This window comes from Budorcas taxicolor, chromosome 4 (assembly GCF_023091745.1).
Source record: "Budorcas taxicolor isolate Tak-1 chromosome 4, Takin1.1, whole genome shotgun sequence".
In the NCBI taxonomy this organism is placed as follows: Eukaryota; Metazoa; Chordata; class Mammalia; order Artiodactyla; family Bovidae; genus Budorcas; species Budorcas taxicolor.
Genome location: NC_068913.1, coordinates 69,426,948 through 69,453,680, shown reverse-complemented (window position 1 = coordinate 69,453,680; position 26,733 = coordinate 69,426,948). Strand labels below are relative to the sequence as shown.

Below are 26,733 nucleotides of genomic sequence, written 5' to 3'. Positions count from 1 at the left end.
ATGTAATTGGATCATATCACAAAAGTTAAGATAAAAGACTGTAAGCATTTCACCCTCCACCTTCCAACATTGTCTGAGCACCCATCTGCCCCCAACACACACTCTTCAGCCTCCACTTGAATATTGTTCAGCCTATGCTGGAGCTCAGTGTACTAGAGTTGTTTTGGGAAGAGTGGGCAGCACAATGTTTGTGTGTGTGTGTGTGTGTGTGTGTGTGTAGGGAGCTTCCCCAAAGCTTACATGTACTGAAAAGATAGGGTTCCTGAATTTTCTCTGCACAGAGAAGACCTCAGCATCTGTTAGGTCTTTTCCCTCAGCTACCACTGAAACAGACCTTTAAGAAGAATTCTTGATGGTTCTCATCCCAGTAAATGAGAAAGAGAGAAAAGGAACCATGTTAGCACTTCTTCAGACATTGGAGCCTAAACCTCCATCATATGTGGAGATGTGAAAGAATGTTGGGATAAATGGAGCGACACACAGGACAAGGCTTGGTGGAGTGGTCTCTTCTGCCAGCAGATGATTAGATTTGATGCCTAAATGTTGTTGTGCCATTAAAAATGGGGTGGAGAATTATCTACCCAGAGAAACAGGTATTATGTATAAATACAGAACCTACTTGTAGTCAAAGCTGCTTAATCAGGGTGAAGGTAATACAAGCAATTCAAATAATGTGTCTTTCATCTTTTGCCCTGAATGTGCGTTTTTTGCTCAGTCATGTCCAACTCTTTGTGATCCCATGGACTGTAGACCAGCAGGCTCCTCTGTCCATGGGATTTTTCCAGGCAAGAATACTGGAATGGGTAGCCATTTCCTTCTCCAGGGGATCTTCCCGACCCAGGCTTTGAATCTGCATCTCCTGTGTCTCCTGCACTGGCAGGCGGATTTTCCACCACTGTGCCAGCTGAGAAGCCCTGATGAATATGCCTTTTACTAATGATGATAAGCCTTTAAAGTAGCTTTGTATACTGAGATTCTATTTACGTTTCTGAATTTATCTATAAGGGTTTGAAACTATTTCATAAAGTGACTAGTAAGCAACATACGTATGAAAACACCTGTGAAAAATATATGTAGTTTTTTAATATTTAGGCCTACAGTTGGGTTTCTTTCAAAGTAATCAGACAATAGTCATATATATGTGTACATATATATACACATATATATGTACCCATATACATATATACTTGTGGGGCAAAAAGTAAACAAACTTATATGTATCATCAGCTTGAGGATATAAGCGTGTGCAAAGGGAAAGATGTAGGCGTTTTGTCCAAGGACTCACTAAAAACTTCTACAATTTGTGTGTGTATCTTCTCTCTTTTTTTTGGCATGAGCTTAGAATTGAACCCAGTGTCCCAAGTGGCAAGTGAGAATTCTACCACTGAACCACCCACATACCTCGGTGTGTTTCCCATGTGGGTCTCTGACTCTCCTGAGATCTCATCTTTGTTTTAGGTTTTGAAATACTGTTTCTTAGCCTATCAACTAATCAGTATATTTGTTCCACTTTAAACCTGTCAGTGGAGAAATGGCATAAAGGACAAAAATGAATCCAAGATGGCAAATTATAGAATGTTTGGGTTGCTGAAGATGCAGGCCCTGAAGATTTGATGTCCTAACACAAGAATAAGAGGTTGCCGGGGGAGATCATCTAAATACAAATATTTCATTGGCTTTTAGTGCTGACTTAGCAAGCCAGCCCATAAATCCTGACTGTCCAGGGTAGAAAAATGCAGCTTCTAAATGTACTTACTTTCCTCCCATCCAATAGCTGGCAGAAAGAGAGTTGAGCTCAGCACAGTAATGGCTTTATGGTACATATACACCAGGTGCCAAATTCTTCCTTCTGTGACTCCCACACAGAAAACTGTTCTTATTCCAAACCCGATTGTTTTACCAGGAGGAATGTAGATGAATCGGAAGCTGTGGCCTAAAAGTAAGACCTTGTGTTGAAGGTGTGTAACTGGGTTCAGAGGAGCCATGCTTGTCCCGGCTCATCGTTGTGGGGTGGAGCTGGGTTACCTGGGCACATGTGAGATGGGTGCGTCTTAGCTCTGTCTTCTGTTGTTTTTATCAGTCCAATCATGGCTTGTTAGGCACATGGGTAAATGCAGAGCAAGTTCAGTTAGTCAAGTCCTGCCCTTAGATGGTTCAAATCAAAGGAAAGGAAATAAGGATGCAGATAACTCTGGTGTGTTTTTTTTAATTTATTTTAGTAGGTGGGATGGAGTGAAAAATGTCATGGGTTCCAAACTGGGGTTTCTAATCTTTTAGGTGCCTTGGATATCATAATGTACATATAAATACATATTATTAATAATATAATAATATATATATACGTAAACATAAAATAATGCAGACTTAATCAGAACATAGTTGTGCTGCATAATTTCTGATTGTCCATCCAGGCCCATTTCCCCCTTTTCCACTCCACTGTCTTCCTTGCAAGGCTGACCTGTTTACACTGCATGAATGAACACCTTTAAACTGTGCTTTCCCACTGATCTGGGCCTATGGCCACAGGGGCATTATGACAGGTTTCCGGAGAGGGAGGAAGGAGAGCCTGTGGGTCTGTTCTCCCAGCTCCTTTGGTTAGTTGCCTCTTTTGACTGAGGGTCACAGTTCTGGCCAGGTGCCCTCTCCACACAGCTCTCTCTCCTCCCCTGGTCCTGCTAACCTCTTCTCTCCTCTGATCTCAATGCAAATATAAGCCTGCCATTTCTCTCGCTCATGGAAGCCTGGGGATGCTAACAGCTCCCTGCTGAAACTGGCCCCAGGGTACTACACTGTGGCTTGTGCTTTTCTGCATTCTGTCTACAACTTTGCAACTAGTTTCTTTATTGTGGGTGCGTGCTAAGTCGCTTCAGTCGTGTCCAACTCTTTGTGCCCCTGTGGACCATAGCCTGTCAGGCTCCTCTGTCCATGGGATTCTCCAGGCAAGAATATTGCAGTGGGTTGCCTTGCTCTCTTCAAGGGCATCTTACCAACCCAGGGATTGAACCCACGTCTCCTGCATTGGCAGGAGTGCCACCTGGGAAGCCAGATTCCTTTATTAATCACTCCTAGAATTACCCATTTTGAGCACGCCGTTTCTGTTTCCTATTGGAACCTCAAGTGATGCAGAGGTCCAACATTCTAATTGAAATTGTGCCTTTATCTGTAGTAAGTCCTCCAGATAACCTAAAGCATGAGCTTCCTTCTGTTTGACTAGGATTTTATCAACATTGTGAAATAGTATCTGATGGTACAATGGAGTGAAATGGGATTTTAGTAATCCGGGGATGTAAAAGCTTCAAAAGACAAGTTGTATAGAAAAATGAGTTCAGACTTTTAAGGAAGTGTTTTAGAAGTATGAGATCCAAGGAAGGAAAGTCATAACAGAGATTCTTGGTGGTCAAAAATAAATAAATAAGTAAAGTCATTGGATTTTTTGTGTATTTTTCTTTTCTTGAGTTCTTGTTTTAAGAATTAGGATCTGAAATGGTCTGGTGCTTTTGGATTGAAATGAGCGAGAGAGGAATGGGTGTTATGAATGGGAATGAATGGATGAAGTAAGGGAAGTATGGACTCAAGGAGGCAGACTTGTAATAGCAAACAGTGTGGCCAAGCCTCAGACATAGGCCTCACTGGGAGGTAATGTTTGAGCAAACATTTGGAAGAGGTGAGGGAGGTAGCTATGAGAATAATGGAAAGACGCCTCTAGCCTGTGGGGGTGGTGGCATCAAGGCTCCCATGTGCTGGCAGAGCATCAGGGAGGTCAGTGCAAGTCTGGAACAGAGTGAATAAGGTGAGAGGTGGTAGGAAATGAGGTCACAGTGGTGGGTGATGTCTCATAGGTTTGGGGATGTACCTCGCAGACTCTGTAAACACGGAAACCATCTCATTGACCCCCATTGTGCTCCTCTGGACACCTGAGGATCCAGAGAACCCAAGTTCCCACTAGAACATTTTTAAGAAATTGGCCTCTTAATATTCAGACAGGATTTCCAGAAGCTTCTTTGGGGACTGTCACATCCCGCTGTGGCCAGTTCCCCTGCACCACACAAGTGCTGTTTGGTTCTCTGTAGTCGAGAGAAATGTTATCTCTTTATATCAGGGTTCCATCGAATAAGATAAACTTCATCTCTCACCAATTTTTTGTGTTGGATGATGGCATTTGGGTTTTGTCTTAAGATTTGAAACACTGGTAGCTATGATTCAGTTTCCTTGGAAGCAGTGGCGATTCAAAAGGTACTTATCCAAGAGCCACTTCCCAGGATAGAAATATGCTGCTTTATTAATACTGATCCTTAGGATAGCCTCGCAGAAACTTAGGTTTGTGAAGCACTAAACAATTTCTAAAGCAAGTTCATTCACGGAGAGTCACCTGATGGGTTCCACCAGCAGCAACATGAAGTGGGAGCCTCCTCATTCTCTATTGTTTCACAGGAGGAAGTCTATCTTTGTAGTACTTTTTCCTTCCCGCTGAAGATCACATTTCTATGTTATGTTCAGAGCATACTGTTGCCAAATATTCAGGAATGCAGATGACCAACCAGTGCTCCAGTTAGGGGAGTTTTCAGGCAGATCCATTTTTGCGGCCAGCCCTGCCTTCTGCCTCTTTTGGCTGTGAGAGAAGAACTGGGGGATGTGGGGCCTGGCAAAGGCTGGGGAGAGTTTCTCCTTAGACCTGTGCTAGAGAGTGCCACCTTTATATTTCTGGTCATTAAGCAAGTTTTGATTTGCTTAGAAATGTTGAAGGGAACTTCCCTGGTAGGCCAGTGGTTAAGACTTCACCTTCCAGTGCAGAGGGTGTGGGTTCGATCCCTGGTCAGGGAGATAAGATTCCCCCATGCCTCACAGCCTAAAAAAGAAAAAAAAAAAACAACATAAAACAGAAACAATATTGTAACAAATTCGATAATGACTTTAAAAATGGTCCACATCAGAAAAAAATCTTAAAAAAAAAACAAAGAAATGCTGAAGAAATAGACCTTCATCATCCCTGTAGGAGTTTTACATGCAGTTATTTTTAGTAATTTTACTTTTTCAATAAGGCAGGGAGAGAAATTTGTTTAGTGATTCTAAAATGGACCACTTGCCTCCTGCACAGCCAAACCAGGCACTCAGGATGACTTCTCAGAATTTTCCTATGTACTTAGCAGTGCTTTCATATTAAAGCCCCCTTTCAAAACTTCCCCAGGCCACAGAGAAGCACGAGCCTGGCAATAGCATTGGTGCCATCTGCTTACCTTTCCTGACCTGTCCCAGGGCCCCAGGGTTTTACTTGTTTTTAATCACTTAGCTCTGACTTTTGGGCCCTGTTTCCTAGTTGCTAAGGATGGCCTATGTTCAACCAGGGTGCTCTGGTTTGAGTTGACCAGGAGACTGTTGAGCTGTGTCCTGGCTTCTGTGTGTTGATAAGGACTTAATGAGGACCCAAATTCACAGGTGGTCTCTCTTTATATCTCAGGCTACGACAGCCATATGCCTAAAATAGACGAGGAAATTATAGATTGATTGCTCTTTATTTCCATATCATCACCTCAGAAGTCATAATTGACTCATCCATCTAGTCATTGGTCATCTCGCTCTGTGCCAGGCATGGAGCTTGGATGTGTCCGTCTTCAGTTGCTTCAGTTGTGTCTGACTCTTTGTGACCCCATGGACTGTAGCCCACCAGGCTCCGCTGTCCATGGGATTCTCCAGGCAAGTATACTGCAGTGGGTTGCCATACCCTCCTCCAGGGGACCTTCCCCACCCAGGGAGCGAACCTGGGTCTCCTGCATTGGCAGGCAGGTTCTTTACTGCTAGCGCTACCTGGGAAGCCCAGGTAGCCCAGGCATGGAGCTTAGGCACTAGCAATAGAAGAGAAAATGAGACAGGCACTGTCCTTGCTTCCTGGAATTTATAATATGGTGCGCTGGAAATAGGAAGTTACTATGTGATCAGGATAGGTGATGATGAAGTTCTGGAGCTGGTGGGAAAGCAAAGAAAACAGCTGTGGGATTCATTATGCAGGCAGAATCAACAGACTGAAGAAGTTAAGCAAGATCACGTGCTTAATGGTGGATCAGATGGAAACTCTGACCTGTTGACTAGCCCTTTGCTCTCCATTCTGTGGTCTCATCAGCTTTGGATGATGTGTCTTTCCTTCTTTCTTGTATGAATGTATATAAAAATATTTTTCTGATTCATTTATTTTTCATCCCCTTCTTTCCCTAAATTTCCATATTTTCTCGAAACTATAGGTCCTCTAAAAGAGCACTTACTTTTTCTTTTTTTTCCCCCTCTTTCCTCAACATTGGCTATACTTACTATTTATTCACTCAGCAAGCATCTACGTGATAGCCATTGCATTAGGCCCTGAGGACAATGATATGAAATCAGACCTGTCCCTGTCACTAGAGTGTTCATAGCTGGAAGGGGAAACTGACCTGAATTATAGAAATAAATATACCTGTGTGTTATAGGAACTTTGAAAGAAGTATGTATGGGATAAGATGGAGGACAAAGGAGTGGTCAATTGATTATAATATTGTGACCTGGAAATAATGATTATCACAGTTGCTCATTGAGAGAGGCTATAAAGGAAAAGATCTGGGTGCTGAGGACGAAAATAACAGGGAGCATATCCTTAGTTAGGGAGGTAGTGTTAGCATTGTAGTAATCATGATAATAATAATGATAATTATAATAATGACTACTAATTTTTATTGGACATTTAATGTATCCAATATTTCACTCAGCTCTGTATTTATATTACCTAACTTAATCTTTATAAAAAATCCTACAAGGCAGGGTTGTTCCTGTGTAATGACTGAGAAAACTAAAGCAAAAAGAAGCTATCAACTTACTCAAGATCACACATTGTTCCTTTATTCACTGAATAATTGAATTTATTGCACATCTCTGAAGTTCATGGCACTGGCGGTTCTCAGATGAACATGGAATATTCCCTTCTCCAAGTTTCCTGGAGGAAGCATTTGTTAAAATAAGTCAGGCTTTCTGATGGAGGTGTGGATAAGGCACTGTGGGGGAGCAGAGCGGGGAATTAACAGAGCCAGAAGTGGTGGAAGGCTGCACGGAGGAGGGAGCATTGGAGCTGGACCTTGATGCTTGGGTTGACTTCAGAGAGGAAATGTTATGTGCAAAGGTAGAAAAGAGACATGAAATGATCTAGGATAGTCAAAAAACATCAAAGTCTGTGTGTGTCAGTGGTAGGGGAGAGGATGGGAAAGATGGGTTGGCGGGAGGTGAAGTGGGAAGGATTGATGGCAGCCAGAATGTAAAATGCTGAAATCAACTTGAAGGAGGTCATGGATGGCCAGTGGAAGTGTTTAAGTAGGCTGATGCCATGATGGAATGAATGCGCAGCTTTCTGGAAGAAGTTCTTTGAGAAAGGAGGAACCTTACGAGACAGCAGTGCTGACAATATCATTTTCCGTGGTGTTAGATGAGTTTCTAACTTCCAGGACTATCTGTACAGAAACACCAGAAATTTGCTCCACTGTTATTCTAGTAAGCTGAATGCTGTCCTAGCGCCATTTCATTTCTTTTCCATATGATTGTATTTAGCAGGTGCAATCAAGACAGTCACGCGGGAGATGAGAACAGAGACATGAACAGTTCAAGGCCCTGAGAATCTGAACAGGAAGGAGCAAAATCTTTGAGACAGACCCAAAAACTGTTTCTCACAGTCACGGGTGGCTTCTAAGAAGAGGTGTATTGTCTTAAACATTTTACAACAATGTTAAATGAATAGCTATAAAATGCTTACAGGAGTGCTTCAGGGCTCTGTTGCCTGAAACCCAGTATTAGAAAGGATGACAGAGGTCTGGGATTGGAGGAGAGTGTGGACCAGTCAGACAGATCAGATCTTGCTGCTGTGTGTCCTGCAGACTGACATCGAGAGCCCCAGTTGGGAGGTGCGGCCTGCTTCCTGGAAATGTGGGAGTGGGCTAAGACCACTGAGGGTTACATCACTGTGCGAGCTGCCTTTCTACCCGTTGCAAGAGAAGTTGCCTTAGAAGTCGAACTTAATACAACTGTCAGAAACATTATCTCTTTCTCAGGCTTTCCCTGAGCTCTGGGAAACTTTTAAGGAAGGTGAACCCTCATCATAGAGTGAGCTAGTCATGGTTGGTTGTTAGCTTCGATAATTTGGTGAAAGTATTGATCAATGCTTTTTGAACTACAGTCTTCCCTCCCTAATTCTAATCTGTACTCTTCATAGTAAATCAGTTTAGAAATGCCAATGCAGCCAAAATGACCTTGAGACAAGGGTTACTGATAAATCACTTTGAAATGAATTAATGGTGTATTCCCAGGCTTTGCTAGCTGTGAAGGCTGTGGTGATGACATTGATCCAAATTAGTGGCATGACAGATAGACTCTAATTCTCAGGATCATATACTAGCATCAGTTGGTCACTTCTTTTAACATCCATAGAAATGATAGCAGATATACTTTATATTTTACTGTGTCACTTTCCGCTAGAAAATATTTTAAAGAGAGACTATAGAGGCAGTGTGGAATCTGAAGCCAAGCTGCCTAGTTCCCAGCTTGTCCACTTCCTCATTGTGTGACTTTGAGGACTCTTAACCTCTCTATGCATCAATTTCCTCCTCTGTAAAATGGAGGTAATAATCATGCCAAACTTTGAGACTGATGATAAGGATTAAATAAGATTTTGGACATATGTTCAGGCTGTGTATTAGCCATTACTTATAATATTTATGTTAATAATCAGTCATAGGGAGTAGCCACCCAGAATTAACCATTTATTGTCTGAGCCTCACATTCTGAACTTTACTGAAAGGAAAGAAGCGCACGTTCGCTGTCACGTACTATGATGGAGTATTATCTCATGGGAAACTCACTACAATCCTGTCCACTAGATGGTTATCTCCATTGTAAAGATGAAGAAGGTATGGCTCCGAAAACTTAAATAACATGTCCCAGGTGGTATAGAGCTCAAGTGAACCTGAGCTCGATGGCAGTGTTCACGTTTTCTTTGTGTAGGTTGTTCCTCCTTAGAATTCTCCAGGGATAAGTGGCAAACTCTGACAAAACAGAGTTAAAGGTACACGTCAAAGCTGGAGTTTTCACAGTGTCCTGTGATCTCCTCTCCCTTCCTCTCCTGCAGAGGTTGCCTGAGATAATGTCTTATCTTTTGTGGTCCATCTTGTACTGTGCGACTATGCTAAGGAAAGAGAGGCAGGCTGCATGGCCCCAGTTCTCCTCCAACCCCAGCTATACCTCATATAATTCCATGCTATCTCCTTTGTCATGGAACAGCCCACCTTCTCAGTAGGATTCGAAATACTCATACCATTACAGCTCTCAAGAGCACCAGAAAGGAGTCAAGACCCTCTAGAGTCTCTCTAACACTTCCAGAGAGCCTAGAATCTTCCGGAGGGTTAGAAATTTGTTATTATGTCAAAGTCTCAGACATCTTTTGGATGCAGTTCATGGATGTTTACACTGGAGAAGTTCTGAAAGTCTTCCTAACTGCCCGGGCATCATTAAGATGCAGACAGTTCTAAGATTTCACAATTCATCTTGTAAACGCGTGGCTTATAAAGTCTCCACACCTTGGCAGTTGGAAAGAATATAGATTTGAAGATAACATTTGGGGACTTTATGGGAATCAACATCATTTTGTCTGTGTGCTCCAACCTTCACTTTCATTTGTGGTCCACCTCCCTTCATCCTGCATTACCACACCCCCAAATTATAGTTATTTGTAAGAGTATGGACTTATGTTCATATACATCAGGTTGTTTCTTCAATATTGGTTTCCAGGCCCATGCATGTAGACCAATTACCGCTCTACCTCAAACTCACTGACTATGCAATCAAGACTCATTATTACCCCACTTCTCATCCCATTCACATACCCTTTATGTCTCAGAACAACAGTGAATGGAGAGCAAGGTATATTGCAGGGCATAGGAAAAGAAGAAGGCCAAGGACACGCAGAGAAATCTAAACTAAAGAGGGGGAGATTTAGGTGAAAATGGTTTCTTCCGAGAAGCTTTTCCATCTTTGATGTTTGTGAAATTTTATTTTGTTAGGTCTGTTCCCTCAGTCATGATCCCTTGGGTCTGGTGGAAAGCTATAATTTTTGGAAAGCTCATTTCTGCAAAACCTTATGGTTATGGAGGAAAATCAATGTTTGTAAGCCCTTGAATCAAGTCTAAAAAGTCTGTTTGGATATTTAGAGTCTCATAAAATGTAACATAGAAAGACATGTAGAATAGCAGAGCTGGAAAAGGTCATGGAGACCATGTGGTCCGCTGTACCCCCTGTAGTGATAGGCTGTGAAGTCAAGGGGAGCTGAATGATTTATGCAGGTTATATGACGATAAGGAGGGGTAGAGAGACTGAACTGGAGGAGACCTCCTAACTCCTAAGGCAGTGAATTTTCAAAATTATCACAGGTTCCTAATTATTTGGAAGCATCTGAGCCAAATTATGAACCATGTATTGTGAGAGAATCTTAGCAAGAAGAGACCTTAGAGATCATTTAGTGCCATCTCCCTCCGGCTGTACGAATCCTCTTGGTGGCATCCTTTACAGATGTCCGCTAGTCCCTACCAGCTTAAATCTGATGCTTGGAAGCTCAGTACTTTATAAGGCAACTTGTTTTGTCTTTGGTTATCCCTACATATTGGTAAATTTATCCCAACTAAAGGTCACATTTCTATTTTTAAAGTGCCAGTCCAGAAGGACTGAGTGTGGCCAGAGGGAGATGGAATGGTATTAGCAATGGTGTAGAGTGTTACTTTTTCTCATCTTAAAATTAGAATAGTAATGCCTATCTTACAGTGTCATTGTGAGGATTAATGAAGTGAAGTGTAGTTACTCAGTCGTGTTCGACTTTTTGCAACCCCGTGGACTGTAGCCCACCAGGCTCCTCCATCTATGGGATTCTCCAGGCAAGAATACTGGAGTGGGTTGCCATTTCCTTCTCCAGGGGATCTTCCCAACCCAGGGTTTGAACCCAGGTCTCCTGCATTGCAGGCAGACGCTTTAACCTCTGAACCACCTTTGTGAGGATTAGAGGAGCAGTTTATAAAGCATCTATCATAATAGCTGCTTCAGTAGGTACTCAAATTGTAGTTGTTATTGGCTTTTATCATCTTGATCCCATTTTTTGAAATTATGCCCTCTGGAGCAGCATAGACTATGTCTAATACCGCAAATATTTGAAGGCAGTTAGCATGACCTCTAAGCCTTCTTTTCTTCAGACTAAATATTCCCTGATTCTTCTACCACTCTTTCCTGTGATGTATTTTGGATGCCTCCATTGCTTTCATTCCCGCCTATTTGTCAATTTCCCCCTTAAAATGTGGTGGCCAAATGTGGTCAGTCCAATGTGCTCGACAGTGAAATAATTACTTCCCTTGATCTGGACTTTGCACTTCTCCTACAGCAACCTAGATTTATGTTAGCATTTTTGGAGGCCAGATCATACAGTTGGCTTGAGTAAAACCGTGTTCTACTATCCAGAATGTTAGTGATGCCTCCCAATATTGTGTCAACCACAGATTTGACAAGCATGAATTTACATCTTCATCCAAGCTGTTGATAAAAATGTTGAACAAGAGAAGGCCAAAGGTTGAACCCCCAGATTCTTCACTGTATACTGACATTCATCACTGGTTGGTGACATTGTTTCACCAGCTCCAAGTCTACGCACCTATACTAACAAAAATAACTCGGCGAGATACAGTCATTCTTTTGTGTTTTTGAAATTGGATATTTAATTCATCTAAAGATAAAATGCCATTCTTTTATCAAGGAAGACAGGTTTTGAACCCATAATTAGGAAAATGTGAATTCAGAAAGTAATTTCATGTTTGAGTTACTATGTAATGCTGAAAGAAAAAAAAATCATCTTCTTTTAATGCAAAATGATAATGCTGCTTAAATTTGTTTATTTTTCCAAAATGTTTTGAAATTACTCTCTGGGTCTTGGGGGAGGAGGCTGGAGAATTTGCAGATTTCATATGTGGGGGAGAAAAGAGATTTTTGAAAAACAGCATAACTTTTAGGAGTTTTTTCCATCTCTGAAGGATATCACAGAGACAAAGAGATCTCTTTAAAATGTTGGTGGGGATGTGTGTGAAGTGTATTCCTGGTAGTCTTTTTTATTCTTTTTAATGATTCTCAGACAACATTCCTAGACTTTTTGAGGGCATAGGTATTTCTCTCTCTCATTTAACATGCTTCACTCTGAATAAATCAAACCAATTTCTTTGTATCACATTTCAAAAACTTTGAACAAAGATTTTCTTAGTTTTCATGGTGAAGGTAAAGAATTGTTATGGACATATCACTTGAGCCAAAGTGCTCAAAGACTTGAAGTTCATTTCTTAGTACTTTCCTTCAAGGGCTCATTCAATGTCTTTTCAAAGACTTTGATTTCCAGCGTATGTTCCATGCTTGTGGCTTTCTTCTTAATTCTGATCTTATTTCTCTACCCCATAATCAAACAGGTACCTTAATATCTAACGTATCTTAACATCTCTTATTGTGAGCATACTTTGAGATTTTAAGGTAAACAGACAAGAGAGCTCACATTCTCAGAATTCACCCAGGAAATAAAAGATAAGATTTCATCATACTGAATATTTTAGGAGTGTCATTTTATAGTTTACTCATTCTCTGTAGTTTCCTGTGTGCCTACCTGATGCTGGGCACTGATCTGGGCAACAGAGACTCAGTGGGGAGTAAAGTCAAATTTAGTCCCTTCTCTCATTGTGCTTAGAGGGAGCAACAGATATTGGTCAAATAATCGAAGACAATTGTGAACTTGTGTGAAGTGCCGCAAAGGAGGGGGAGATGGTGCTCATTCTTGGAGAGGTCAGGGAAGGCGTTCTCAGGTGATGCTCAGTTTGTGATTTGAAGGTGCGGGTAGGGAAAGCGCACAGGTAGCAGAAACAGCATGTTCAGCTCCTTACCGACATATGGAGCACGTTCAGGATGAGAGCAGGGAAAGTCCTGCAGGTGGAGTGAATCACAGACAGCGAGAGTGAAGGTGGTGTGAGATGAGCTGGGGAGACCAGAAGGCTCCCATGAAGGCCTTGAAGATCAAGGAAAGAGTGCTGTCAGGGTCATCTTCTGAACCATGAGAAGCCATCTAAGCAGCCTGGAGAGGGTGGGCAATGTAGAGGGATCTGTATGTTATGTGCTTGGTTTTGCCTTTTGAAAAGGTGACTGTGGCTGTAGTATGGGAAGGAGGAAAGGAAGTCAAAGTGAGTGATGGGGGACCGGTTTGGAGAGTGATTGTTGAATCTAGGAAAGAAGATGATGATGGTTGGGTAGAAGTTGGTGGAAGAAGAGACAGAAAGAGGAGAATGATGCTTGCATTGAATTTATGGTACTTGGGGACTCCACATGGGGGTGATAGAAAAGAGATGCCAAAGGGAACTCAAGAAGGGTTTAGACATTTTATATTATTGTCATGAACTTAAAGAAGATTATTTTTAAAATCATATGGCTCTGTTGATAACTTTCACTAGCACAACAGAAATAATAAAATGAAAGTCAGAAATCCTCCTGTGCCTGAGATCTATTATTAACAAAATAAGTGACTGTGAACAAGATGAAAAAAATGTGAATATCTTGAAGGATCTAAACAAAGGATTTAAAAATAATACTTGCAACGTTTACTTCATCACAACCTCATGCTAAGACCGAGAAAAATGAGTTTGTTGAGGTTTACTTTTGAAAGAAATAATGATTATCTTTATTTTCAGTATTACTTTTCATTTGATTCTTTATACCTCTAGTTCCCGTAAAAATAACTCAAGCATATCCCTGTGCTGCCACCCCAATACAAATCACTATTTCCTTCCATCTTACTTTAACCAACCACAATATTTTCCCATGTCAGAAAAACCTTCCAGTATATAAGAGGAGCCTTTGGATCATGTGTGTGTGTGTGCTTAAACCTGTTCATGCCTTTGGGACCCCATGACAACACAGTCCGCTCACAGTCTAAGCCAGGTGCCCAGTTGCCATCTGGACTCTGGACAGACTGTGTGGTCAGGATTTAGAAATCAGAAACCTGGGAAAGGTGCAAAGTGATGGACACAACCACCCCCGCCACCATATATGTTATCACCATCATTTAACACATAGTGCAGGAAATCCTGTTCTTTGCAGAAGAACTTCAAAGAACCACTTCCTGTTCTCCTGGGTACTGTTTATTTTCTTCTTTGCTAACCCCAAAGCACAGACAGATAGATATTTTTCCTCTAGTAGATTGCTAGTGACACTCCATTTCTTTCCTGTCATCCTCAGCCCACTGTCCAACTGACCTCTCAGATTTCCATACCCTTCTAGGCTAAACAGCTGTACTTGGATGTTTTCAGTGGCCCACTGACTTATGTAACTTTGTCCGGTACTTTCTTTTTCTTTTCTAGGTTCTGAATTTCTCACATTTCAGCCCTCTTATGCCTCAGTGTGAATCCTCTCTTCTTGCCCCAGTGACATTCTTTTCTAAGCATTGGCTTATATATACTATCACATGTGAAATAGATAACTAGCATAAAGCTGCTGTATAGCACAGGAAGCCCAGCCTTGCACTCTGTGATGACTTAAAGAGTTGGGATGGCGGGAGGAGGGGGGCTCAACAGGGAGGGGATATACATATACATACATACATACATATACATATACATATACATGATTATGACTGATTTGCATTGGTGCATGGCAGAGACCACTGTAACACTGTAAAGCAATTATCCTCCAAAACAAAACAAAAAAAAAAGCACTGTCTTTTAAGCTAGCTTTATCATGCATGTTTTACCTTGCGTACATGCTAAGTCATTTCAGTCATGTGCAACTCTTTGCGACCCTATGGATTGTAGCCCTCCAGGCTCCTCTGTCCATGGGATTCTCCATGCAAGAACAGTGGAGTGGGTTTCCCTCTTCCAGGGGATCTTCCCAACACAGGTGTTGAACCTGTGTCTCTTATGTCTCCTGAATTGGCAGGCAGGTTCTCTACCACTAATGCCACCTGAGAAGCCCATACTTTACCTTACTTTTGAATTTTAAGCAAAGAAGCCTTCACTCAAGTCACCAGAAATAAAGACAGGATGTTAAGTCACTCAAGTGACTCAGCTGTGCTGTTATTTTCTTCCCTACTGTATTCATGTATGTATGTCTGTCTGTCTGTCTGCTGAGTGCCTACTGTGCTCCAGTCCCCATGGGATAGAGTCATGAACACAAACGTTGTATGTTCTAGAGGAAAAGACAGTGAACAAGTGAACAGGTGAACCAGTGTCGTCAGTATTCCACGATTCAACCAAAGTATTGGAGATTCATCTTATGGAAAAACAATAGAGAGTTGTAACTCTCAGTCTCGTCATTGAACCCCAGACACCCTGTTGTCTTTCACAGTCAATATCCTCACTCCCTAGGTTGTTGAGCTTGGGTCACGCATACTCAGATAATGAGTTAGAAAAGTAGTTTCCTGGGGGAAAAAAGAGGTGGTTACTCTTATAGGACTGAAAAAGAAAAAATAACAAGTGTGCTTGTCATTCAAAGCAGGGTGCTGAAGGGCTTTTCACTAAATCATAATGTTATGCACTTACCACAGAAATCATTTTCAAATGGAATATAAATCACCCCAAGTCAGAGCAGATATGCACTAACCCTCACATGGGGAGGTGGCAGGGTGATTAGTGAGCTTCCAGGTATTTTCTTATGTGCTTTACTCTTAAGGCGAATAGTTATTTTTCATCTCCCTGAAGCTGTAACTTATAACAAAATAAACGGACCTATGGCTTGCCAGAAGCCATAACTCTGTATTTAGTTGACATGACCAGATTCCCCAGTTTGGCCTTTGAAAGCCTGAGAGCAGAACAAAGCATTAACCTCTTCTGACCCTTTCCCTTCTGTCTTCTCTGGGCAGAATATCTCGATGCATAACCCCGTTGGTGGGGCCATGGCGGGGCCTGGAGCTCACCAGCTCGGCAGCGCCCGGATGCCCAACCATGACACCAGCGTTGTGATTCAGCAAGCCATGCCGTCACCCCAGTCCAGCTCTGTCATCACGCAGGCCCCTTCCACCAACCGCCAGATCGGGTAAGGAGATCTCCTTGGTTGTCTCTGGGTCCTGGCCGGAGCCCAGGGAAGCTTCTGGACTTTCTTCTGGCTTCTAGTCTGCAGGTTGGATAAGACAGAAGTTGGTTTTCCTGGCTGGTATGATACTGCCTAGAGCTCAGAGTGATGTTTTTGATGGGAGACAGGTAGAGGGAGTCTCTGTTTGGTAGAAGCTCTTTGACCTTGGATCTAGAGAGAAGAGCAAGTCGTTCTGTGTCATTGTTCCTTCAGAGAAGATTCTTGAACTTTAAGGTGACTGTGGGGAAACTCCTTGGACATTGGGAGCAGAGTGTAGTTCTCAGGACAAATGCTTGAGGATGGTGGAGGGAAGTGTCACCCGCCCAGCTTCCTCACTAACAGAGTATGTGCCTCCATTCCTGAGACCAATCACCCGTGTCTCTGGTATGTTTCCACAGTCCTCCTTCTCTCTGATGATTCTTCTTTCTTCTCTCCCTTGTTAATATTAATACCTTCTCATTAGCTCGCCTCTTTCTGCACTGGCTCATATTCATTCCTGGAGAAGACGAAACGAAGAAGGCAGATCCTATCCTTCTCATTTATATAAAAAAGATAATACTGAGGCATTGAGAAAAATAGGTAGAATGTTTGCAGACACTGTATCATGGCAGGAAACAAGCACTCACTCCTGAGTATCATGTGCTAGCTCTCAGTCCTTGTTACTCAGAGTGTGGTCTGAGGACTGGCAGCCTGGGTATTACCCAGGAGCTTCTTAGAAATGCACACTTCTGGCCCAGCTTCCTGCTCTCCAGAATGAGGATGGTGTCTCTTCTCTCCACCCTCACAAGACTAATGTGAAAAGGAAATAAAAGATTTAAGAGTGCTTGGGATCTTAGGAAGAAAAAGTAGTAACTTAAGCTAAGGAGCTATGATAAATTTATGTTACTGGATGCTGAGAACTGCTTGCTCCTTGTTCCTAGAATTCTCTGTTTAAAATAGGAAAGGGAACTTGCTGTGTTTGGTGTGCATATCAGAATTTAGTTTGAATATTCCACTGAATAGTAGATATGGTGATTTTAAGAAAAAATTAGAAGCTATCTCACTCTTTGTCAGTTATGTCTTTTCCCTTCCTTGTTTTAAATGTGTGTAAGAATTCCCCACCCAGAGGGAGCGCTAGGGACAATGGCTTATCCCTCCTCAGAATACACTAGAAAGGGTACCTTGTCTCTCACATTTCTCAACTCATCAGGATGGGTTGTGACATACAAAGACAAATCTTAACAAATGAGAGTTGTGGGTAATAACTGTGTTGTGAGTTTGCCATGGGAACCTTTGGTTTCCCATTCAAGAAACAGAAAATTAATCTGGCCATTTGAATGCTTGGCTTTGTTGGAATAAGCCATCACTAAAGTTGCAAGTGTGTCTGTGAAAGAATCCTTTTTTTCTCAAACGTCTATGGGAGTAAATGCTTCTCCGTCCAAAGCAAGAACCTGTAATATACTAAGAAGGTGGGGTCATTAAAGACAGCATCTCAGTCTCAAGGGGACTCCTTCACGCCAGTGGCTTGGCTTTGGGCAAACAATTCACAGTTAGGCGAGCTAATTATAATTATTTTATTTTTCTTTCAAGGGGAAAAAGCATAAAATGTGCTAGATTTTATTAGCGTTTTTACAGCATTCCTTCTCCCCTGGAGTTCTTCTGCCTCCTGCCCCCCAACTTCCCTTTTGGAGGCCCTTAGTATTTGGCCATTGTTAGTACAATGGTGGTTTTTGTGAAACAATCTTTTAAGGGTTAGCACTAAATTCTAAGATGGGTGTTGACTCTGTCAATAATTTCCCAGCTGGCCAGGGCTGTACAGCTGGATGACATTTCTAGGCTGTGTCACTGTGCCCTGTCAGGTGGGGGTATATGCCATCTCCCGACCCACTCTGTCTTCCCATTTATTCCCAGTCCTGGGGTGTTATGTGTTTCTCCTGGTGTTTTCTAGGAGATAATTGTCACTTTTAGGACTCTGTCTCATTGCCAAACTTGAGGGAGGCTGTTTCTTGCTTCAAATCCTTCCCTGTTGTGTTTGCCATGTTGATTCCAACCCCCACACCCTGTCATTTCCATTTTTCTCCATGTGACCCATCTAAAACTTTGCCCGGATGATCATGGGGGCTCAGCAACCCATCTCACTAGTGGATTCAGAATGAAACTCTAGGTGGTAACATTTGGGGATGGCTGACTCTTTTATTTCTCTCAGCAAAGAGGAAATGAGTACTTACTTTAAAACATGAGTTCCCTCTGGAGACTGTGTCTTTAAATGAGCATTTGAAACTGCAGATAGTTTTCTTTCTTTTTTTTTTTTTTCTCTGAGGCTGCACAGAACCATATTGTAGTAATATTCTGATTTTTATCACAACCTCAAATATTTAAGTGTCAAAATCTGGCCAAGCCACCTGCAAATGTTTGCCATGGCTACTGGCCAACAAAAGCAGCAAACAGCAATGAAAGTCTTCATTCAGGCTCCGCGCTTAAGCTGCACCCAGCCAGAGAGGCTGGGACCCACCTGTGCCCACGCACAGGGCTTTTCTGCTGTGGCCAGTGGGCGTGTTCACAAATAGAACTTTGCGGGAGAGAGGGGGGCCACCCATCTCCCGTTCCCCCCTTTTCTTCCCTTTGACCAGTGCTTGGTTTCTGTTGCCAATCCCACTTTTATTCTCCTTTCTGCCACCATCCCCCCTTCATGCTGTATTTAAACTTAGAGGTTTGAATGTATTGGGAGTGATATTGACATGAAGGACTGGAAATGGGAACAGTGCCTGCTCCTAAGGAAGATTTGGAGGACCAAGTGTAGGCATCCTTGTGAGCATTTGATTTTCATATTTTTGGAGCAGGCACTGAGTCAACGTAGGACCAAATGGGTGGAAATGCAAAATTCTGAGATAGACAAACCACGTGTGCAAACTTCAGTCTGTCCTCTATCACCTGCTTCCATCGCCAATGCCCACTTCTGTCCAAGTAGTGCTTTTTATCTCGATAAAAACTGGAGGTAAGTATAAATATCCCAAATTGCACTCGTGTGGTTAGGCAGGCTAGAAAAACACAGTGTTGGAGAGTGTGGGAGGCATCCCCAAACTAGTGACTGCTTGTGCTTAGTCAAACTGGCAGACACCCTGTCGAGAAGAGTGCCTTTGGCTGATTGATGGTAGCGTTTTAGGAGATAAGTTTTCCAGATGGAAAAAGAAAAAGAGGGAGCCATGGGGTGTGGGGGAGACAAGCGAGATAGAAAACAAGCATGTGTTAAATACAGATGAAATCGATTCTGCCTTGGACCAAATATGTGGCAGATTCCAAGCAGTATCTCTCCTCTAGTAATTTTTTTTTTATTAGAGATCACGTAACAGGCTCATTAATTCAGGATCCAGTCTGCAACTCCTGAGAGAATGGTGGAAGAGCAGGTATCAGTAGTATAAGTTCTCTCTTTCTCTCTATTTCTGTCTCTCTCTCTCTCTCCTCATATGAGAAATTTTTGTAGGGGCCAGCAGTCAATTGAGAAGGTGGCTACAATTTTAATAAATCCTAGCTTTCCTTGGTGGTTCAGTGCTTAAGAATCCGCCTGTCAAGCAGGAGACACAGGTTTGATCCCTATATTAGGAAGATCTTCTAGAGAAGGAAATGGCAAGCCACTCCAGTAGTCTTGTCTGGGATAATCCCATGGACAGAGGAGCCTGGCAGGTGACATTCCATGGGGTTGCAAAAGAGTTGGACATGATATAGCAACTGAACAACAGCAAATTCCTAGAGAAACCTACTTCTCTTTATGGACTAATGTTATTAGATAATTCATGCTTGGTAACTTTTTAGGAAGACAATGAAAGTAATATGGAATGAGGTGATCTACAACAATGGATATCAGTACAGAGTTCTGACAGGTTGTGAGTGGCACTTACAAAATAGTCCACAAAAAATTTCTTCCTGTATTCAGAATGTTCTATAGATTTAGTTCTCCCTATGGAATTGGCAAATGCATAAGCTTGTTATATTATTGGCAAAAAAAAATTATTTGCCAGTCATTGTTTAAAGTGTAGATGTGATATATCTAACATCAGGATATACAAATGTTCCTACCAAGACTGATATTTGAAAAGAAGATATCTGGTCTTTTCTTGAATGTTCTAGTTAGGATATCAAGAAATTTGAAAATATGTTCAACAGCATGTATATATAAAACCTCTCTCTGATTTTATGCCAGTTTTAGTCTTGGCACATGTATGTTTGTAGGTATATTAGCTGTTTCATCATATACCCTATTTGCATAAAGCTTTATTTAGGCAATGTAGATCTAAGACTTGGCTAGAAATTTATAGAAAATATAGCAAATCTTGTAAAAATAAAAAGAAGCTGATACTCATCAAAAATTGTATTTCTCTCACCCTTTCTGAGCTTTTTTTTTAAAATAATAGTAATAAAAGAAGAGCTTATCACATCTCAAAACTCATTGATGTAAAAAACAATGCCGCTTTGCCTGTTGGAGAAAGTCATGTGATTTTTTGTATGAGTTGCTGTCGATGCTTGAGTTGTCCATTGAGATGGGAATGTTAATTGATTCAAGGATTTCTGTGTCTGGTGTTCTGAAAAAAGGGAGGGGAAAGGTCAGTAAATGATGCCATCACAAAAAGGCAATGCTTAAAGAAAACTTAGGTGAAACATCAGCTTACAGTTGACTCATACTGTAAAGAATTTGCCTGCAATGCAGGAGACCCGGGTTCAGTCCCTGGGTTGGGAAGATCCCCTGGAGAAGGGAATGGCTACTCACTCCAGTATTCTTGCCTGAAGAGTTCATGGACAGAGGAGCCTAGCGGGCTACAGTCCATGGGGTCAGAAAGAATTGGACATGACTAAGCGACCAACACTTTCACTTTCACATTTCACAGTTTGAGTATGCTTGTTCTGTACATGCATAGGTGTATACATCCATTATGAAGAGTTTTCTTAAATTCCACAGATCAACACCATGAATTACACTGTCACTGCCCACCGCAGGCCGGTGCTAGCAGGGTGCAGGCCAACCTTCTTCCTCCTGGATGCAGCAGCCAGCAGGTCCCGGCTTATCACTCCCTGCCCCCACGCCCACACCCCTCTCCAGGACAGCTTGAAGCCCCCTTTAAGTAATTCAGACCCGAAGCCATCATTTCCTGCTTTGTGTGTTGCAGAATATCACGGCCATGAACATTGCTTTATTGTTAGAAAGTTGCTGGGTCTTTCACAGCCCCGAGAACATTTATGAGGCCTTTCAGGGGAGTGCTTTCTGGGAGGGTTGACGGACTTAACCATATGGCTCCCGTTAAATCCTGTGCAGAGCCTTGAGAAATCACCTCTGACAAGAGGGCCAGCAGCTTTCTACTCAAAGAGTTTTATGTGTGGAACGAAACATTAAGTACTGATACTTGAGGAAATATAAGGTTTCTTAACATTTGAAAGTTGTAATACCACAAGGAATTGTGGCCAGATGAAGGGGGCAGAGCCAGGATGCCAGAGCACATGGCTACATCTTCCAAGAAGCAGAAAAAGGCACCCCTGCTCTCCTCTCCTAGCCTGGTGCCTGTGATCCCTCAGGCCAGCTTTGTTGTGTCTTAGTGTCTCAGTTCCTCACCTGGAACACAGCAAGGCAGGTATCTTCGCTTAAACAATAGATGTCTACTTTCCATAGTTTTGGAGGCTGGAAAGTCCAAGGTCAAGGTGCTGGCAGATTCGGTTCTCGGTGAGGGCCCTCTTCCTGACTCACAGACGACTGTCATCTCACTGTGTGCTCACCTGATCGCTTCTCTGTGCATACAGAGAGAGAGACAGGCAGATTGACAGAGAGAGGAGAGGGCTTCCCTGATAGCTCAGTTGGTAAAGAATCCACCAGCCATGCGCGAGACCCTGGTTCAATTCCTGGGTCGGGAAGACCCACTGGAGAAGGGATAGGCTACCCACTCCAGTATTCTTAGGCTTCCCTTGTGGCTCAGTTGGTAAAGAATCTACTTGCAATGTGGGAGATGCGGGTTCGATCCCTGGGTTAGGAAGATCCCCTGGAGAAGGGAACAGCTACCCACTCCAGTATTCTCACCTGGAGATTTCCATGGACTATATCATCCATGAGATAGCAAAGAGTTCGGCACAACTAAGCGAATTTCACTTCTTCACTTCAGAGAGAGGAGAAAAAGACAGGAAGTGAGACCTCTGGTATCTCTTCCTCCTCTTAGGACACTAATCCTGTTTTAGGGACTCATGACCTCATTGAAGGGAATGCCAGTCCACTCCAGTATTCTTGCCTGGAGAATTCCATAGACAGAGAGTAGCCTGGTGGGCTACAGCCTATGGGTTTGCAAAGAGTCAGATATGACTGAGTGACTAAAACAACATATGAATTTGGGGGGAGACAACATTCAGTTTGTAAAAGCTAGTCTTCTTGGGAAAGAAAATTGAAAGTCACTCTTGAGTGGCTCAAGCTATTTGTTAGAGAAGTTTGGGATTAGCAGGCTGATACTAAAGAGAAGAAAGGGAGCTAACATTTATCCAGCATCATCTATGTGCAGAGCACTGATTTATCTTTGCATGTTGCTTTCTATCATTCTCCAAGAGTCTGGAGAGGCAGACATTATTTGCTCCAGTTTTACTGCTCAAGGAAGAGAAGTAACTTATCCAAAGTCACTCAGCCAGTGAGATGAGCAGAGTTTGAATGTGGTTCTGTTGGACTTCAAAGCACACGCTTTCTCTGTGCTCCTGCCTGTAGCACTCCCAGTGCCATGAAAGATAATGAGCGTGTTTGACCATTTGGGAGAGCCATCTGTCCACTTGAGTTGGTTAGTGCTTAGCCTCTGGTTACAGTGTGACGTGCTTCCTTCACATACCTACAGGCTGGTCAAGGGCAGAGGTAGACACACTGAGTTTCCAGCAGCTGCTTTAGTCCTTCAGGAGAAAAATACAGGAGTTCCCTGGCCCTCAGAAAGGGAATTTGCAGATTGTGAGAGCACGTGGATACAGAGAGAGAGAGCCTGTACCTGGGAGATCTCTTGGCCAAATCCTCTCACTATTAAGAAAACCAGATTCCTGATTGAGAGTGGCTGTCCTTTCTCCAACCATTTGGTTGCTTTACATTTGGCTTCGTGGTTTATAGGAAGAACCTGTGCCCTGACCAGATGAAGTGTGACTTCCAGGCTATTCTGATTCCTGTGTGGATAGGTGACTTTGCCTGTGATGGCTTATTGGGGGAGAGTCTCATTTCTGGATGTTATACACAGAAGCCCTGCTCACAGAGTTCCAGAACCTTCCATATAAGTGTCTCTGTATTTTGACTGTCTCCTCCCATTTTTAGAACAGCTAGACACACCAATGAGTCACCACACAAAGAGCTGACTCTTTGGAAAAGATCCTGATGCTGGGAAGGATCGAAAGCAGGAGGAGAAGGGAATAACCGAGGATGAGATGGTTGGATGGCATCACCAACTAGGGGACATGAGTTTAAACAAACTCCAGGAGACAGTGAAGGACAAGGAAGCCAGTATGCTGCAGTCCATGGGGTCAAAGAGAGTAGGACGTGACTTAGCAACTGAACAACAACAAGGCACAGGTCTGCTCTGGAGAAAACAGCCCAGGATCATTCAGTCTGTGTCTGTTGTAAATCTAGACACTTGTTCTTTTGTGTGGCATATTGAAAAGATACGCCTGGAAAAGACAAGCTTACTCAGAGCCAAATCAAGTCAGGTTAGAGGGGAGTCTTGCAAAAGTATTGACCGCAGGTTTAGAGGTCATGGGTTTAGGCTCTGCCAGTCAAAAAACTTTATAACCTTGGCCAAGTGCACAATTGCCCTGGGCCCCCCTTCCTTCGTCTACACTTTAAAAGATTAACCAGCTGATTACAAGTCACTCTCAGCAACACAATCCTCATTCATTGCTTCTTTTCTGTCTCAAATTTCTTTTCTCGTTCGGTTTGTTTTCCTCTAGGAGCTGAGTTTGGGGTTCTTGATTATCTGAATTTCAGGAGGCATTCTCATTCTCATGTGCGTAAGAACAGAGTAGGGACTGGGAATGTTTGGAAAGGGGAGACCAGTGCAGTCAAGACAAGGGTCCTAACCTATGAAGACAGAGAGACTTGACTTCCAGGTTCAACTCCTAGGTGAATCACAACAAATTTATAATTCTGTTACATGGAGATTTTATACCCATTTTACAACTGAGTAAAGTGAGGTTCAGTGATTATGTGGCTTGCCCCACGTTATATGGATAAAGGTAAGTGCTGGAACTGGAAGCCAAGTCACTGTCCCATGGGTCCAAATGAAGTTGACTCCTCCATGTTTTAACTTCCTTACATGTAAAATGAGGAGGCATCACTAGAAAATTCTCAAGCCTTATCCTGCACTAAAAGGCTGATGGTTTTCATAATGAGTGTAATTTTGAAAACTACTTGGAAGGCAGGTTCCTTGGGGGCTCAGGACTGTATGTATGACTATGGAGTTTCCTCCCTTGAATTAATCCTATCAGCAAATTGTCCTTTTATTCTCATTTTACTAAAAGTGACTTATTGCCGAAGAGCTCACTAGAAAAACACCTAGACAACAGCACAACAGTGAAAGATATAATACAAATGTAATACAAGAAATTGGAACAATTATATTGCCAGACATAGCTTTATGGAAAAATGCAGTCCACTGTCTTCTTTTCTGGATTTATTATTTGAGGGGTTACTTTATAGAAGACCTGAAACATAAAAGTCTAGCTTATATCAGTATTTAGTATTTTCCAAGGGGAAAACCTTGGTAAGGTGCCAAATAATTAAACATTGGAAATTGAGGATATATGTTTATCTTAATATAAAATTCAATGATTAACTGCACCTTTCTATGCTTGTCATAGTTCCTACACGGGAACTGGCTCATTATTTTCTGTTTTTAGGGCCAGAACACCGAGCTGGCTCGCCACTGTAGGTTTACATGAGTCCCAGTGCTGTGTTTAGATTGAGTCCCAGGACTAAGTGTAACCATTCCTCCAAGAACACCTAAAGGGACAGTGACATGGGGAAAGGACTGGTGTGTGCTGTGCTCTCCAAGGTGAGTGTCTTAGGAGAAATGAATCTGGTAAAGCAGAGATGGTACTTTGCAACTGGGAGTACACTTTGCTTTTTTGAGGACTGAGCATGTACAGGTAGCATGGCTGTGTCCCAGTGGACATTTCTGATCATTTGTAACTTTCAAATTCTTAAAGACTATATGTTTTACGAAGTATAAATAACTCTTAGCTGTTCTGATAGATAAGTAGTTTCTGAGTTAAAAGACAAGAACTTCAGATAGTCTGTGGTCCTCACTGCAATACGATGTAGTCATATAACTGGATACTTTAGGATTTAAAAGGTAAATGATTCAATAGGTCCTCTTATATGTATTTTTCAATAATATTAGACCAAATGGATTTTTTCTACTCTTGTTTTTAATATTCTTTTTGTGGAGGATTTAGTTGAATGAGATACAAATTCTGTGGACTTTCTACCTTTGGTTGGATGAGAATATCACAGAAATAACCAATTTGGTCTTGGATTTTGGATATGAAGGGAATCCCTTATGTTAAGTTTCAGTTACATACAGATGGAATCCTATTTCAGTGAGACAGTACAATGTCATTGCTAGAGATTGAGAGCAATTGCTGGTGGTTTTGACTCCATCACTCACAAGTTATGGGACTTTGAACAGCTCCCTTGACCTCTCAGGGCCCTACTTTTCCATCTTATAAAATGAAAGAATGAAACTGGATTGTCTAACCAGTGCCCTTTTCTAGCTCTTATGAACATATTTGTTTCCTTATCATGACTAACACGCTCCCACGATACTGCTTGGCTGGTAGGGATTATGGAAGAAGAAATTTCATAAAAACAGATACATCACATTTAGCAGACAATCCACTAATCTGTTTACCAAGTATGTTGTGCTTTTGGTAAATATCAACTGTAAAATTTCTATAGAGCAATAAACATTCTTAATGGTACCAGACACATTTAAAAGAATTTGGAGTTTTATAGTTTCCCCCCACCCCCTTTGGCAAAGTGCATTCTGGCTGGTGAATAGGTCGGTAAAGTCTGTAAAATGATAGGACCCTTGTGAGTGTGGGGGGTACAGACATGCCAGAATGTGCTTGGCTGGCTTTCGCAGAGGTGCAGGTCTTTGCAGAGAACAGATGGCCCCAGAAATCTTTGAAATGCCAGAAATGACTTCCTGAGCATACTCATCATATATTGGTTCAGATAGGATAATTCATAAGCCAAATACACAGCAGTTTACCACTGACCTCCAGTATATTATTTTCAGTCCATAAAACCCATAAACATTTCTACAAAGACAATCATAATGATGACTGCTGCAATGAAAACCCATCCCCAAGTCAGCAAGCCACTGGACACTTGTCAAGTGCACGATGGTGTTCTCAGTGTTTATAGGGGCTGGAGGCCAAGTGTTTGGCAGACTCTTGGGGATCACTGCTTAGTGTGACATTTTTTCTCACTTGAGAGTCTTGGTTCAAATTGAATGCCTAAAGAGATAAGCAATCAAGTGCTGGATTGAAGAGAACTAGAGTCTGCTTCCACCGCAGTACTGTTTGGGTGGTATGAGAGATGCCATTTTTGTTGAAGTGCAAACTCAGTGAAGCTAGAGT

General features: G+C 42.2%; 1 protein-coding gene across 2 annotated transcripts in view; it reads left to right on the top strand.

Moving 5' to 3' along the window:
* CREB5 (cAMP responsive element binding protein 5) overlaps nucleotides 1-26,733 on the top strand; it is a 434,664-nt gene that overhangs the window by 160,900 nt on the left and 247,031 nt on the right. For both annotated transcript variants that reach the window (XM_052638724.1, XM_052638723.1), the window contains exon 5: nucleotides 15,917-16,089. In XM_052638724.1, coding sequence (XP_052494684.1) covers nucleotides 15,917-16,089 — 173 coding nt within the window. The remainder of the gene's footprint in view (nucleotides 1-15,916; nucleotides 16,090-26,733) is intronic.